At 40.5% G+C, this 16,828-nt stretch overlaps 1 protein-coding gene across 1 annotated transcript in view; it reads right to left on the bottom strand.

The window, feature by feature from the left end:
• Positions 1–16,828, bottom strand: part of LOC112254234 (guanine nucleotide-binding protein G(i) subunit alpha-2) — a 158,352-nt gene that overhangs the window by 33,187 nt on the left and 108,337 nt on the right. The window contains exon 2 of the mRNA XM_042324226.1: positions 8,937–8,979. Coding sequence (XP_042180160.1) covers positions 8,937–8,979 — 43 coding nt within the window. The remainder of the gene's footprint in view (positions 1–8,936; positions 8,980–16,828) is intronic.

Genomic DNA, 16,828 nt, shown 5'->3' with positions numbered 1-16,828 from the left:
TGTAGCCGGTCCATCTCAAGGTGTCATAAACATTTTTTTATAATGCACCTCCCCTCAACATTAACAATACTTTACCATGACCCTCCTCTTGTACTGTAAAACGTATTTAACACCCTCCCCCCCTAATAGAATTAACTCAAAATAATGTTACAGAGGACAAATAATAATAACTTTAGCAACCCTGTGTTTATAAATGCTGATATCGACTTTGTCACTTCAGTATGCTTTTGTGGCACAGTCGATCCCACGCAGGGCTACGGGCCAGAAGTTTGATGGTTCGCTGACACTACGACCAATGACGACTACGACCAGCTAGTGGGAAATCTGATATTCTACATTTTCATGCCATATTTAAAATTATATAGAATATATGCAACACATTTTCCACCAACAGGTTTCTCTGCCAATGCACCACATAACCAATTAACAAAGCATACTGACTTAGGCACTTCATTATCATGTTCAACACCACAATAATAGACAAAAATGCTGGTTGGAGGATTCCGGATATCCTGCTTATTCCACCTTGATTCCCATGAACCGAATAAAAATACAAGTTTTCGCATCGCATTTTCAACTCTAGGCCTACTGATGGTTTTGTCAGTTTTTTTTTTTTTTTACATATCACTTGAAGTCGGAAGTTTACATACACTTAGGTTGGAGTCATTAAAACTTGTTTTTCAACCACTCCACAAATTTCTTGTTTTAACAAACTATAGTTTTGGCAAGTTGGTTAGGACATCTACTTTGTGCATGACACAAGTAATTTTTCAAACGGTTGTTTACAGACAGATTATTTCACTTAAAATTCACTGTATCACAATTCCTATGGGTCAGACGTTTACATACATTAAGTTGACTGTGCCTTTAAACAGCTTGGACAATTCCAGAAAATGATGTCATGTCATGGCTTTAGAAGCTTCTGATAGGCAAACTTCTCTAGGATAGGGTGCAGCATTTGGAATTTTGCCCAAATTCAACTGCCTGCAACTCATCCCCAAAAGATAAGATATGCATATTATTGGTAGATTTGATTAGAAAACACTCTGAAGTTTCTAAAACTGTTTGACTCATGTCTGTGAGTATAATAGAACGTATATAGCAGGCGAAACCCAAAGGACAAACCATTCAGATTTCATTTTTTTTGATGTCACCCTCTTTTCAATGGGGTTTCATTGGGAATCCAGATTTCTAAGGGACTTGCTTGCAGTTCCTACCGCTTCCACTGGATGTCACCAGTCTTTAGAAATTGGTTGAGGTTATTCCTTTGTGTAATGAAGAAGTAAGGCCATCTTGAACGAGGGTCACTTCATGTGTACTGTTTGATAGAGGCGCATGACCAGAAAGCATGCTTGAGTTTGTTTTCTTCCTGTTATGAACACAGATCATCCCGTCTTCAATTTTATCGATTATTTACTTTAAAAATACCTAAAGTTGTATTACAAAAGTAGTTTGAAATGTTTTGGCAAAGTTTACAGGTAACTTTTGAGATATTTTGTCGTCATGTTGCGCAAGTTGGAACCGGTGTTTTTCTGGATCAAACGTGCCAAATAAATGGACATTTTGGATATATATGGATGGGATTAATCGAACAAAAGGATCATTTGTGATGTTTATGGGACATTTTGGAGTGCCAACAGAAGAAGCTCGTCAAAGGTAAGGCATGATTTAGATTGTTATTTCTGCATTTTGTGTGTTTATGGTGGTGCTATTCTCAGATAATTGCATCGTTTGCTTTCGCCGAAAAGCCTTTTTGAAATCTGACATGTTGGCTGGATTCACAACACGTGTAGCTTTAATTTGGTATCTTACATGTTAGATTTTTATAGGAATTTATTTGAATTTGGCGCTCTGGCTTTTGGCCAAGTGGGACACTACCGTCCCACATATCCCAGAGAGGCTAATTGACATAATTTGAGTCAATTGAAGGTGTACCTGTGGATGTAGGCCTACCTTCAAACTCTGTGCCTCTTTGCTTGACATCATGGAAAAATCAAAAGAAATCAGCCAAGACCTCAGAAAAAAAATTGTAGACCTCCACAAGTCTGGTTAATCCTTGGGAGCAATTTCAAAACACCTGAAGGTACCACATTCACCAGTACAAACAATGGTACGCAAGTATAAACACCATGGGACCACGCAGCCGTCATAACGCTCAGGAAGGAGACAGATTCTGTCTCCTAGAGATGAATGTACTTTGGTGTGGAAAGTGCAAATCAATCCCAGAACAACAGAAATGGACCTTGTAAAGATGCTGGAGGAATCAGGTACAAAAGTATCTATATCCACAGTAAAACGAGTCCTATATTGACATAACCTGAAAGGCTGCTCAGCAAGGAAGAAGCCACTGCTCCAAAACCCCATAAAAAAAAGCCAGACTACGGTTTGCAACTGCACATGGGGAAATTGCACATTGGAGAAATGTCATCTGGTCTGATGAAACAAAAATAAAATAATGACCATCATTATGTTTGGAGGAGAAAAGGGGATACTTGCAAGCCGAAGAACACCATCCTAACCGTGAAGCCCGGGGGTGGCAGCATCATGTTGTGGGGGTGCTTTGTTGCAGGAGGGACTGGTGCACTTCACAAAATAGATGGCTTCATGAGGAAGCAAAATTATGTGGATATATTGAAGCAACATATCAAGATATCAGTCAGGAAGTTAAAGCTTGGTCGCAAATGGGTCTTACAAATGGACAATGACCCCAAGCATACTGTAACGGGATTCTTCTGTTGAAGGAGAGGCGGACCAAAACGCAGCGTGGTTATTGTGATACATCTTTAATAAAGATGAAAATAGAACAATATACAAAAAAAACAAGAAACCGTGAAAAAAAACACAAAAAAAACAACGAAAACAGCCCTATCTGGTGTAACAAACAAAGACAGGAACAATCACCCACAAACCCCAACACCAAACAGGCTACCTAAATATGGTTCCCAATCAGAGACAATGACTAACACCTGCCTCTGATTGAGAACCATATCAGGCCAAACACAGAAACAGACAAACTAGACACACAACATAGAATGCCCACTCAGATCACACCCTGACCAAACAAAACATAGAAACATACAAAGCAAACTATGGTCAGGCTGTGACACATACTTCCAAAGTTGTGGCAAAATGACTTAAGGACAACAAAGTCAAGGTAGTGGAGTGGCCATCACAAAACCCTGACCTCAATCCCATAGAAAAATTGTGTGCAGAACGGAAAAAGTGTGTGCGAGCAAGGAGGCCTACAAACCTGACTCAGTTACACCATCTCTGACAGGAGGAATGAGCCAAAATTCACCCAACTTATTGTCAGAAGCTTGTGGAAGGCTACCCGAAACGTTTGACCCAAGTTAAATCATTTAAAGGCAATGCTACCAAATATTAATTGAGTGTATGTAAACTTCTGACCCACTGGGAATGTGATGAAATAAATAAAAGCTGAAATAAATCATTCTCTCTTCTATTATTCTGACATTTCACATTCTTAAAATAAAGTGGTGATCCTATCTGACCTAAAACAGGGAATATTTACTAGGATTAAATGTCAGGAATTGTGAAAAACTGAGTTTAAATGTCTTAGGCTAAGGTGTATGTAAACTTACGACTTGAATTGCTCACAACATCCCTGTTAGGGAGCAACACTCCTTAGCCAAGATCCACCTGACAAGTGTGGCATATCAAGAAGCTAATAAAACAGCATGATAATTAAACAGGCGCACCTTGTGCTGGGGACATAAAAAGCCACTCTAAACTGTGCAGTTTTGTCACACAACACAATGCCACAGATGTCTCAAGTTTTGAAGGAGTGTGCAATTGGCATGCTGACTGCAGGAATGTCTACCAAAGCTGTTGCTACAGAACTGTTAATTTCCCTACCCTAAACCACCTCAAACGTTGTTTTAGAGAATTTAGCAGTACGTTCAGCTGGCCAAAGACCACGTGTATGGTATCATCTGGGTGAGCGGTTTGCTGATGACAACATTGTGAAGAGAGTGCCCCATGGTGGCAGTGGCGATATGGTATGGGCAGGCAAAAGCTACAGACACAATTGCATTTAATCTATGTCAATTTGAATACAAAAAAAATACAGTGACGAGATCCTGAGGCCCATTGTGAGGCCCATTTTTTTTGTATGTATCTGTGACCAACAGATGCATATCTGTATTGCATATCTGTATTCCCAGTCATGTGAAATCAATATTATTAGGGCCTAAATGTCTGATTTGCTCATTTCTGATTTCCTCATTATGAACTTCAACTCAGTAAAATCAATGAAATTGTTGCACGTTGCGTTTATATTTTTGTTCAGTCTGCATTCTGAAAGTATTCAGTTCCCTTGAATTTTTCCACATTTTGTTACGTTACAGCCTTATTCTAAAATGGATAAATAGTTTTTCTCCCCCTCATAAATCTACACACAATATCCCATAATAAAGCAAAAACAGGTTTGTACAGATTTGAGCAAATGTATTAAAAATAAGAAACTGAAATATCACATTTACATAAGTATTCAGACCCTTTACTCAGTACTCTGTTGAAGAACCTTTGGCAGTGATTACAGCCTTGAGAAAACCTGCAAATAGAGAACGTAAACCAGGGTAAAACGTACTTCCGTCCCCGGTGCCCAATAAATAAAAACACACAACCCTCCCCAGAGAGAAAAAATTAATAATTTGGATCACCCCTATCCCCCATTAAATTCCACTCTGTCCCTTTGAACAGCAAAATTATTATAGATGACGTCACAGACGCCATTGAATGTGCGCAGGGTAACCTTTTGTCTTCCATCAAAACCAATACAGGTGGTTGGTGGACAAAACAAAGCTTTGGATGTCATTAGTCACGTGCTTCTGATGAAGTGATACACACTGTCGGCACACTGCTTCGACGTAAAGTGCTTAACGATTTTGAAGCATGCCTCGGAGAGCAGGTATCAAATGTAACATGACTAAGGATAGTCACCACTTTCTTATATTTAAATAATAACGTTATACATTTTCCATAAAAATATCTAATAGGCAAAAATATTGACAGAACTGAAATTTGCAGTGTACAAACTTGATGAACAGGAATGGCATTTACTCTCATGGGTGGACAAAAATAACTATCTGAAAGCCACGCCCCCAATAGGCCACACCTGTCACGCCCTGGTCTCTGTATTTTGTGTTTATATATTTATTTGGTCAGGCCAGGATGTGACATGGGGTTATTTTGTGTTGTGTTGTGGTATTGGGGGTTTTAGTAGGTATTGGGATTGTGGCTGAGTAGGGGTGTCTAGCATAGTCTATGGCTGCCTGAGGTTCTCAATCAGAGTCAGGTGATTCTCGTTGTCTCTGATTGGGAACCATATTTAGGTAGCCTGGGTTTCACTGTGTGTTTTTGGGTGATTGTTCCTGTCTTAGTGTTTTGTATTTCACCAGATAGGCTGTTTCGGTTTTCATTATTTCATTTCGTTAGTTTTGTGGTTTCTGTATGTATAGGTTTTCCTTCATTAAAATATATCATGAATCATCATCACGCTGCATTTTGGTCTGATCCTTGTTCTACCTCTTCGTCTGAGGAGGAGATAGAAGAGAGGCTTTACAACACCAAACATGTTAATTTAACCATCAGTTGGATTTGTATCCACTTTCATGCTGGGTTGATGCAGTAGCTGATTTTAAAAAAATAGTATGGGGGTCTCTTTCAGGTAGTTATTTTTGGCCACCTGTGAGAGTAAATCTAATTCCTATACATGAGGTTAATAATACCCTGAACAGATTACATTTACTATCACCAGTGGCCAAAAATAATTATCTGAAAGCCACATCCCTACTAAGCCACGCCTCCAGTCTTCTAATCTGTCCCAGTGGGGACAACTAAGTGACCCAACTGGCTGGGTCAAAATAGCCCAATGTGTGTTCTGTCCAATATTCACCCAGTGCTGGGTAGTTTTTAAACAAGCATTTTTTGGAGTGCAAGGTGCTACGTTTAGTTGCTAAGAGTTTGGATATTCAGTCAATGACCGTAATGTTTAGTAGCATATTAGCTCTGTTACTCTGCAGTCCTGTGCAAATCTCCTCTGTGTGTAATACATCTTGTCTCCCCTGTGTGTTGGTATCTGATCCACTTCTCAGCTTGTCATGCACAAGGGAACGCTGTGTGTGTGTGTGTGTGTGTGTGTGTGTGTGTGTGTGTGTGTGTGTGTGTGTGTGTGTGTGTGTGTGTGTGTGTGTGTGTGTGTGTGTGTGTGTGTGTGTGTGTGTGTGTGTGTGTGTGTGTGATGCTAGCGTCCAGACTTCATCAGAATGCAGGAGGCAGTGCAGAGAGAGCACAGGAGCACCAGGACAACCGCACATGAATCCCAACGCAATATATCACCTCATAGGAAAAGTACAGGGATTTAACCCAGTTAGTTACCTATGAAATGTTGTAATTCTATCTGAAGGTGTTGGATAAAGCAACCATTTTTACTGCATTATACTGGTCTCCCTGGCCTCCTTTTATGTTGACACATGATCTCTGTGGTAAGAGACGGAGCTAATGCTTAAAGAGCTGAGACGGCTTGTGTGTTATGAGTGTATGTCTGTCTCCCAGGTACTGATTTCCCTATGTGGCCGTGTTACAGTAATAAACTGTGCTTAGAGCTACAGTCTGTACTCTACTCTACACTCATGAAAAATAGATTAATCGCCTGGCTAGCACACAGGAATGTGAAAAATTAAACCATTTGTGTGTGTGTGTGTGTGTGTGTGTGTGTCAGACATAGACATACACATGTTTTGTATACGTCATTGGTGAACGTGTCCCTGTAATTGAGTGTCGGTTTGATCAGTCATTACAGTAACCACAGGGCTAGAACTAGAGGTCGACCGATTAATCGGTATGGGAATTAGGGCTGATTTCAAGTTTTGATAACAAATCGGTAATCTGCCTTTTTGGACGCTGATTATGGCCGATTACATTGCAATCCACGAGGAGACTGCGTGGCAGGCTGACCACCTGTTATGCGAGTGCAGCGTCAAAAGGACCTTGTGGCTGCAAGGAGCCAAGGTAAGTTGCAAGCTAGCATTAAACTTATCTTACAAAAAACAATCAACCTTCACATAATCACGAGTTAACTACACATGGTTGATGATATTTCTAGGTTAACTAGCTTGTCCTGCGTTGCATATAATTAATGCGGTGCCTGGGGATTTATAATTGAATCACAGCCTACTTCAACTTCGCCAAACGGGTGATAATTTAACAAAAGCGCATTCGCTGCACAAATGTACCTAACCATAAACATCAACGCCTTTCTTAAAATCAATACACAGAAGTATATATTTTTAAACCTCCATATTTAGTTAAAATAAATGAATGTTAGCAGGCAATATTAACTATGGAAATTGTGTCACTTCTCTTGCGTTCAGTGCAAGCAGAGTCAGGGTATATGCAACAGTTTGGGCCGCCTGGCTCGTTGCGAACTGCGTGAAGACCAGTTCTTCCTAACAAAGACCGTAATTAATTTGCCAGAATTTTGAAGGTTGTGCAATGTAACAGCAATATTTAGACTTAGGGTTGCCACCCGTTAGATAAAATACGAAATGGTTCCGTATTTCACTGAAAGAATAAACGTTTTGTTTTCGAAATTATAGTTTCCTGATTTGACCATATTAATGACCTAAGGCTCGTATTTCTGTGCGTATTATGTTATAATTAAGTCTATGATTTGATACTTGATAGAGCAGTCTGACTGAGCGGTGGTAGGTAGCAGCAGACTCGTAAGCATGAATTCAAACAGCACTTTCCTGCGTTTGCCAGCAGCTCTTAGCAATGCTTGAAGCACAACGCTGTCTATGACTTCAAGCCTATCAACTCCCGAGATTAGGCTGGCAATACTACAGTGCCTATAAGAACATCCAATAGTCAAAGGAAATGAAATACAAATGGTATAGAGAGATGGTCGATGCCATCTCATAATAATTCCTATAATAACTACAACCTAAAACGTCTTAACTGGGAATATTGAACCACCAGTTTTCATTTGTTCTTATGTTCTGATCAAGGAACTTAAACGTTAGCTTTTTTACATGACACATATTGCACTTTTACTTTCTTCTCCAACACTGTTTTTGCATTATTTAAACCAAATTGAACATATTTATTTGAGACTAAATAGATTTTATTCATGTATTATATTAAGTTAAAATAAGTGTTCATTCAGTATTGTTGTAACTGTCATTATATTGTCAAATATATATATACAAAACTAACAGGTCTGTGACAGTCGGAATTCTTACTGGTTGGTAGGTGATCAAATACTTATGTCATGCAATAAAATGCAAATTAATGACTTAAAAATCATACAATGTGATTTTCTGAATTTTTGTTTTAGATTCCGTCTCTCACAGTTGAAGTGTACCTATGACAAAAATTACAGACCTCTACATGCTTTGTAAGGAGGAAAACCTGCAAAATCGGTAGTGTATCAAATACTTGTTCTCCCCACTGTATATATATAAAAATCGGCTGATTTAATCGGTATCAGCCTTTTTTAGTCCTCCAATAATCGGTATCGGCGTTGAAAAATCATACTCGGTCGACCTCTAGCTGGAACATTCGGTGCACTGAGACTCATGCTTTCAGTAGCCAAAGACAATTATGGGCAGGAAGATGAGAGGAAGCCAGCCCAAAAACCACAGCCAGGAAGACAAGTGGATTTGCCCTCCATGTATCTACCTTAAAAACAAATGAATATGCCTATGTTCAACATGCCTGACTGTCTGCCAGGACTGAATCAGCAATGTATCAGTAGTACTGTAGACCAATCCCACAAGGAGTGAGGAGGACTGGCTGACTCGGACCGATGAAACCAAAGGAGGATAGAGTGCCTCATCTATTAATATTAAGGGAGTTCATGATGTGCCCTGATCAGTTAGAGAAACTGCTGATTAAAGATATCTGTAACTCACTTCATCTGCTTGACAATGGTGCTCTTCCCCGACTCCCCCGCACCTGTAGGAGGAACAGGAAACACACAGGTTAGAGTTGAATCTGCATCGGACTATTATCTCTATGCAGCCTGTGTGTGCGTGCGTTTGTGTGTGTGTGGTCTTGCATAGGGCCGTGGCTGTCACAAAATTCCGTCAGCCGGTGATTGTCAAGCAAATAACTGTCGGTCTCACGGTAATTGACCGTTAATTAACATAAACACATTTAGCATTTGTCCCTTACGTCAGGTCCTGATCTGGCTATGCCAAATGGCTGTGGGCTATGCTAGCTCATTTAGTAGACAAGGTTTGCTTAGAATTCCGTGGCATTATTTTATAGTATGAAGAATACAATTGAACAAAGCTGAATAAAATAGAAATGACATTTTCTACCAAATGATTTGAAGGAGTGTGCACATCCGACTATTCTGTGCTGAGCGGTTAAAAAATAAATAGGTACTGCTATATGCTTAATTTAGAGTTATTGAGGTAATGTGAGTTGTTCTACAAATGTTGGGCTATATGTTTTGATTTTGAATACATTGTAAGGGTGCATGATGCGACTCTAATGATGATTTGAAAAAAGTCGCTTGAAAGTCATGAGCTCTGCTTTCTATTTTTTTGCGCAGTCTGTTCACACTTTATCAGTCTCTCACTCACAATTGGACAAGCGCTTGACAATGCCTCAAATTTCACGACGGCATCCCCTTTGTGTGGCCGTAATGCACCCTAAAAAAAAATCCATGCCTTTTGCAGCCGGTGGCCATTGTACCCTTGGCCCGGAGTGCTGCGTTGTGCTCTTCTCCCTGAGTGCTCCGCTCTCTGAAGCACCTCTCACGCACATGGTTCTCCATCACGTGAGTGATCAGGTATTTTTCACAGGCTACAAGTGAAGATAGGCACATCGGGGACACAACTGCGAGCTTCCTTATCCAATTCCGAGGTGCATATTGAAGATATTGGAAGAACTGTCCACATTTACTTTTCGTCAGCCAACAAGATGAGTAGGCCTAACGAACAACAAAAGCACTAGTCTATGTCAATCTACCATTCCCCATAGTACAAAAGTTGAACTATTCTGTTCTGTGTGAGGAATAAATATTCCAAACATAGTCTGGGACAGTTGTGGGATGCGATAGATCCCAAAGTAATACATTAAAAAAAACTTTTGTATGCAATGTGGCTGACGCAACAGATCAGAACGTTTAGCTTTAAATGTTGATAAACTATTAGGCTATTTCTTCACATTATAAGCGCAGCAATACGCACATGGCAGTAGGCTATAAGTATGAATGTTCCATTAGGGGGAAAACACCATGATCAAAAGTGACCGCAAATGTGATTACACATGTAATGCTTTTATTATAAATGTGCATTTTTATGGTTAAAAAGATCTTCCCCAAACTCGAAACTCACCTGCTGCGTATGTATGCCAGTTAGGCTCTACACCCCTTGTAAAGCGGATTAATGTGCTTCATTTTAAGAAGTTATTTGGCCAACTTTAGTTGTGTTACAAACCTTTTCAAAAGATATAGGCGTATGGGCAAGTCAACATGAGGCGTGCGGCTATGATTAAAAGAAGTCACAAAAAAAGGTTTTGTTTCTTGCCTTATGCTGTGCATCGTTCACAAGTGATAATATAATTCACAAGTGATCGGCTTATATTGTCACCCATCAGACTTATTCTTGATTTAATCTTGTCTTTGCATACACTAAATAATATTTGTTTGGATTTAGAATGGACCATTATCATGCACCTGTCTAGAAACAGGGGCAGCGGGAAAAAATACATGTCCTCTATGCACCTAAATAGCAAATGGAGGAAGATTTTCCTGTAGATCATTTTCAGGTAGGCTATACTCCTGTTGTAAAGATAATCAATTTGCTAATATTAGGAAAGTTGAGAAATAAATATAGTAGGCTGATGGGACTCCCCTCTTTTTAATAGAGGCCATCACTCTGTTTTCTCGCCCAATTGCATAGCCTATAGAAATGTTGTGCAACATGAGCTCATGAGCTCTCATGAAGGCTTCGATTAGATTTTCGATTACATTCAGGCTACGAATGACCATCAGCATCAGAGTTGGGAGAAAGTAATTATCGTGACTAAATGGTCACGTGAAATTTGACTACCTTCATGTCTCGTGATCGCCGGTGTGGCGGTTATATGGTCACCGCAACAGCCCTAGGCTTGCGTGCATCCACTGAATCCTAACTGAACTCGAGCCATTACCATTCCTCTAGCAAAAACTCTTGTGACCCTCTGACAAACTCAGACAGTCTACCTCACCTTTCTCTCGCTGCACTGTACACAGGGTTGTTCATTAACTCAAATCTCATTTTATTGGTCACATACACATATTTAGCAGATGTTATTGCGGGTGTAGCGAAAGGACATGCTATATAGAGTGGGGATATCGCATTCTAAACTCAGCAAAAAAAAGAAAGGTCCCCTTTCAGGACCCTATCTTTCAAAGATAATTCGTAAAAATCCAAATAACTTCACAGATCTTCATTGTAAAGGTACAGGATGGCAACAACAACTGCCCGAGATACACCAGGAACGCACAATCCCTCCATCAGTGCTCAGACTGTCTGCAGTAGGCTGAGAGAGGCTGGACTGAGGGCTTTTAGGACTGTTGTAAGGCAGGTCCTCACCAGACAACACCGGCAACAACATCGCCTATGGGCGCAAACCCACAATCGCTGGACCAGACAGGACTGGAAAACAGTGCTCTGTTCTGGTTTTGTCTCACCAGCGGTGATGGTCGGATTCATGTTTATGGTCAAAGGAAGGAACGTTACACCGAGGCCTGTACTCTGGAGCAGGATCGATTTGGAGCTGGAAGGTCCGTCATGGTCTGGGGCAGTGTGTCACAGTATCATTGGACTGAGCTTGTTGTCATTGCACGGCAATCTCAACGCTGTGCGCTACAGTGAAGACATCCTCCTCCCTCATGTGGTACCCTTCCTGCAGGCTCATCTTGACATGACCGTCCAGCATGACAATGCCACCAGCCATACTGTTCGTTCTGTGCATGATTTCCTGAAAGACAGAAATGTCAGTGTTCTGCCATGGCCAGCGAAGAGCCCGGATCTCAATCCCATTGAGCATGTCTGGGATCTGTTGGATTGGAGGGTGAGGGCCGTTCCCCCTAGAAATGTTTGGGACCTTGCAGGTGCCTTGGTGGAAGAGTCGGGTAACATCTCACAGCAAGAACTGGCAAATCTGGTGCAGTCCATGGGGAGATGCACTGCAGTACTTAATGCAGTTGGTGGCCACACCAGATACTGACTGTTACTTTTGACCCCCCCCCCCTTTGTTCAGGGACACATTATTCCATTTCTGTTAGTCACATGTCTGTGGAACTTGTTCAGTTTATGTCTCAGTTGTTGAATCTTGTTATGTTCATAGAAATATTTACACGTTAAAATAAACGCAGTTGACAGTGAGAGGACTTTTCTTTTTTGATGAGTTTATATTCACTCAGAGGTTTATTTTTCACTTTAATAAAGGATCCATCTGTGGCTAGTCTTTAGTTGGTGTTGGTGGCGTTGGTGCCTCTATGACAATTAAGGCAGATGTCAGAGAGCCTTTTTACTGAAGAATGTGTTTGTTTCATATGACTGTTTCGCTTTTCATGTTTTGTGTTTTCTTTTCATGTCTTGTGTAATTGATGTGTATAGATATGTATAGTGAATTGTTTTTTTATGTGTTCATGCAGGGCACATCTGCGGCAGAGACCGTGGTCTCAGCATGACTTCCTGCTTAAATAAAGGTTAAATAAATAATTGTGGAGTACATTCCATTTCATGGCCAGTTAACACATTGGATAGCAACAGATCTTTACTCATTGTTTCTCTGTAGGAAGTATTGTAAAGACTCTGCTAACACCCAGGAGAAGAGATAATAATTAAACCCGAAGTGATTCCTGCAAACCAAATTGGCCAGTTTTGATTTCTGTGGGTAACATTTCTAGTGTTGATTCAGGAGTTAAATTCACTCTGTAAGAGTGAAATCAACACTCAGTAGTGTAAAATAAAGGGAAAGGGGGATACCTAGTCTGTTGTACAACTGAATACATTCAACTGAAATGTGTCTTCCGCATTTAATCCAACCCCTCTGAATTCAGAGAGGTGCGGGGGCTGCCTCAATCGACATCCATATCATCGGCACCCGGGGATCAGTGGGATAACTGGCTTGCACAGGGGCAAAATGACATAATAACCCCCAGTGTTGGTGTTAATAACCAGAGTTATTGTTTTACACTTTGGAGAGTAAAACAGTCCCATCAAAACCACCCCCATCATTATTATATTTCCCAGCATTCTCTACTGGCAACTAGATTTTGTAGGATTGTTTTTAAATATATGTGTTTTTGCATGTACATTGGTTAAACTTGTGCTTCACATAGATAAATATCATTTTTCTAAACTAATCCGATCAGATTTATTGCACCCATTACAGAAATGGTTGTTCCAGTTTAGGTTGTGTTAGTCTTCTTATACATTTTAATCACTTTGGAAGTCATTCTGAGTGTAGGTTGTTGGTGAATAAAAATTCCAGGAAGAACACTCCAAAGTTAAAAGGGTTTTCAGATGGTTCATACATGGTTCTAGGAAGAACCTTCAAATTATAAGAAGGTTATTGGTATGACCCTTCATAGAGGGTTCTAGGTAGAACCACATACAAGAGGTTATTTGAAGAACCCTACAAAGAGTCCTAGATAGAACCCTCTGCAAAGGATTCCCCTAGGGGAACAAACCGAAGGATGGTTTGGTTTACTTAGCACTTTTTTACTAAGTGTGTATGTGTGGGGTTACACTATTATTGCACACAGAGTGAGTTCATGAACTCATTTAAGCTTGCCATAACAAAGGGGTTGAATACTTATTGGCTCAAAACATTTCAGGTTTTCATTTTAAATGAATTTGTAAAGGTTTTGAAAACATAATTCCACTTTGACATTATGGGGTATTGTGTGTAGGCCAGTGACAGGAAATCTCTGTAATTCAACAGAATGTGGAAAAAGTCAAGGGGTGTGAATACTTTCTGAAGTATTTGACACTTCCCAAGTTAAATATACACCATTGATTTTGCTGTGTGCTCTGGGGAGAAATGATCTCAGAGCTTTTGTGACAAGACAAGACAATGCCCTTGAGGCCTCAAACCTCAAATCTGACTGCTATGGTTTTTATTTACTCTGACGCAAGTTATATTAAGCCATATGAACTGTTAGTGCTGTAGTGATTCAGCTCATTCTCACTCGTGTGCTCCTGTTTGGAGTGCAGGTCCCAGGCCCGGGCTCTTTTCCCAGCCCCTATGCTGTCAGCGCTAGCTATACTGTGTTGTGTCCCTGCGCTCCACCAGGACTCAGTTGGTTGAGTCGTGACTTTAAAGGCGAGCCCAGCACAGAGACGTTCTGCTCATCCAACCATGTGGATGACCTCTTTCCCATCCCTGAGGCCTAGTCTATTCAGGAATGCCTTGGTGTCTAACTCCATCCCTATTTTTTAAGTTTAGGCCTGCATTCCGAATGGTTAAAGTAAGGAATTAAGGTTTGGGACAGGTTTAAAACATTCCATTTAGGCACTCATTCCAAGAGGTTAAGGTAAGGGTTAAGGATTGGGATAGACTAAAAAGTGTCCACAGCTGGGATTGAACACATAACCTTCTGATCCAGAGTCATGGGATTACACCCATCCACAATGCCAGAGGAAAACCCAGGTCTACTTGATGGTAATAGCGCTCACTGTTGCCCCTTTGAAGGTATTTCCCAGACATCCTCAGGACATGGATAGACGTCCAATTTCGACATCAATCTTGAATCTCCCTGTTCTTGCACAGCAGATCTGATGATTTGATCATTTGATAAACATGGCCAGTCCTCACAATTAGAATACCGAGTAGCAAGAGACAGAAAACAATAACAAAGCCAGATGGCCTACTGTTCATCTTTCATTTGAATAAGCTCTCAACCCTAAAGATGCACTCACATCTCTTGACTCTCACTGCCAAGGGTTCTCTCAGACTGGAGAGTCTTGGCCCTGATCCTGCTGAGTGGGTTGGTGTTAACGTAGCATACTCTGAGTCTGTATGGGTATTTGGGCAGGGGGTGGAGGGGTTGACATGGAGAATGGTTTATTTATCTGAAGGGACATACCATCTGCTGACAGAGCACAGTAGGTCAAACATGAGGACGTCACGGTGAAGCTAGAAAATTCTACCCTTCTCAGATAAAAACACACAGAGAGCAGCAATCAAAAGACAACTCCTGAAGTCTGTTTTGAAAAAGATAAAAACAAAAAAACAAACAATGATGGATTTTCTACTTCATGACAGAAATTTCTAGTGAGCCACAGAGATAATTCTCTGGCTTCATAGTGGAAGTCTAGTTTTATTCTCCATCGAGCAAAAACAATAGAACGATCTGGTGAATAATTTACTACATCCTTTCCCTTTATAAATTATAAGGCATGTTGTTTCCATGACCTAAATGTGGTAAACTTAAAAGTTTTACTGAATTGTCTCAGAACTATGGGTCCATATTTAGTGCAAAATGAATTATGTGTCAAAACGTATCAGCTGACAGAAAATGGATATACTCTACCAGTCAAACGTTTGGACACATCTACTCATTCAAAGGGTTTTCTTTATTTTTATTATTTTCTACATTGTAGAATAATAGTGAAATCATCAAAACTATGAAATAACACCTATGGAATCATGTAGTAACCAAAAAGTGTTAAACAAATCAAAATCTATTTAAGATTTGAGATTCTTCAAAGTCTCCACCCTTTGCCTTGATGACAGCTTTGCACACTCTTGGCATTCTCTCAACCAGATTCACCTGGAATACTTTTCCCAACAGTCTTGAAGGAGTTCCCACATATGCTGAGCACTTGTTGGCTGCTTTTCCTTCACTCTGCAGTCCAACTCATCCCAAACCATCTTAATTGGGTTTAGGTCAGGTGATTGTGGAGGCCAGGTCATCTGATGCAGCACTCCATCATCCTTCTTGGTCAAATAGCCCTTACACAGCCTGGAGGTGTGTTGGGTCATTGTCCTGTTGTAAAACAAATGATAGTCCCACTAAGTGCAAACCAGATGGGATGGCGTATTGCTGCAGAATGCTGTGGTAGCCATGCTGGTTAAGTGTGCCTTCAATTCTAAATAAATCACAGACAGTGTCACCAGCAAAGCACCCCCACACCATCACACCTCCTCCTCCATGATTCACAGTGGGAACCACACATGCGGAGATCATCCATTAACCTACTCTACATCTCACAAAGACACGGTGGTTGGATCCAAAAATCTCTAATTTGGACTCGTCAAAGGACAGATTTCGACCGGTCTAATGTCCATTGCTCGTGTTTCTTGGCTCAAGCAAGTCTCTTCTTATTATTGGTGTTCTTTAGTAGTGGTTTCTTTGCAGAAATTTGACCATGAAGGCCTGATTCACTCAGTCTCCTCTGAACAGTTGATGTTGAGATGTGTCTGTTACTTGAACTCTGTGAAGCATTTATTTGGGCTGCAATCTGAGGCTGGTAACTCTGGGTCTTCCTTGCCTGTGGCGGTCTTCATGAGAGCCAGTTTCATCATAGCGCTTGATGTTTTTTGTGACTGCACTTGTAAATGTTCTTGTAAATGTTCTGCATTGACTGACCTTCATGTCTTAAAGTAGTGATGGACTGTTGTTTCTCTTTGTTTATTTGAGCTGTTCTTGCCATAATAAGGACTTGGTCTTTTACCAAATAGAATTATCTTCTGTATAGCAACCCCTACCTTGTCACAACACAACTGATTGGCAATGATATCCACAACATTCTCATCCACAGAGCTATATCAGCTTCTCAACGTTAGACTGTTC

Source organism: Oncorhynchus tshawytscha, linkage group LG07 (genome assembly GCF_018296145.1).
Source record: "Oncorhynchus tshawytscha isolate Ot180627B linkage group LG07, Otsh_v2.0, whole genome shotgun sequence".
In the NCBI taxonomy this organism is placed as follows: Eukaryota; Metazoa; Chordata; class Actinopteri; order Salmoniformes; family Salmonidae; genus Oncorhynchus; species Oncorhynchus tshawytscha.
This window is presented reverse-complemented; position numbering and strand designations above follow the sequence as displayed.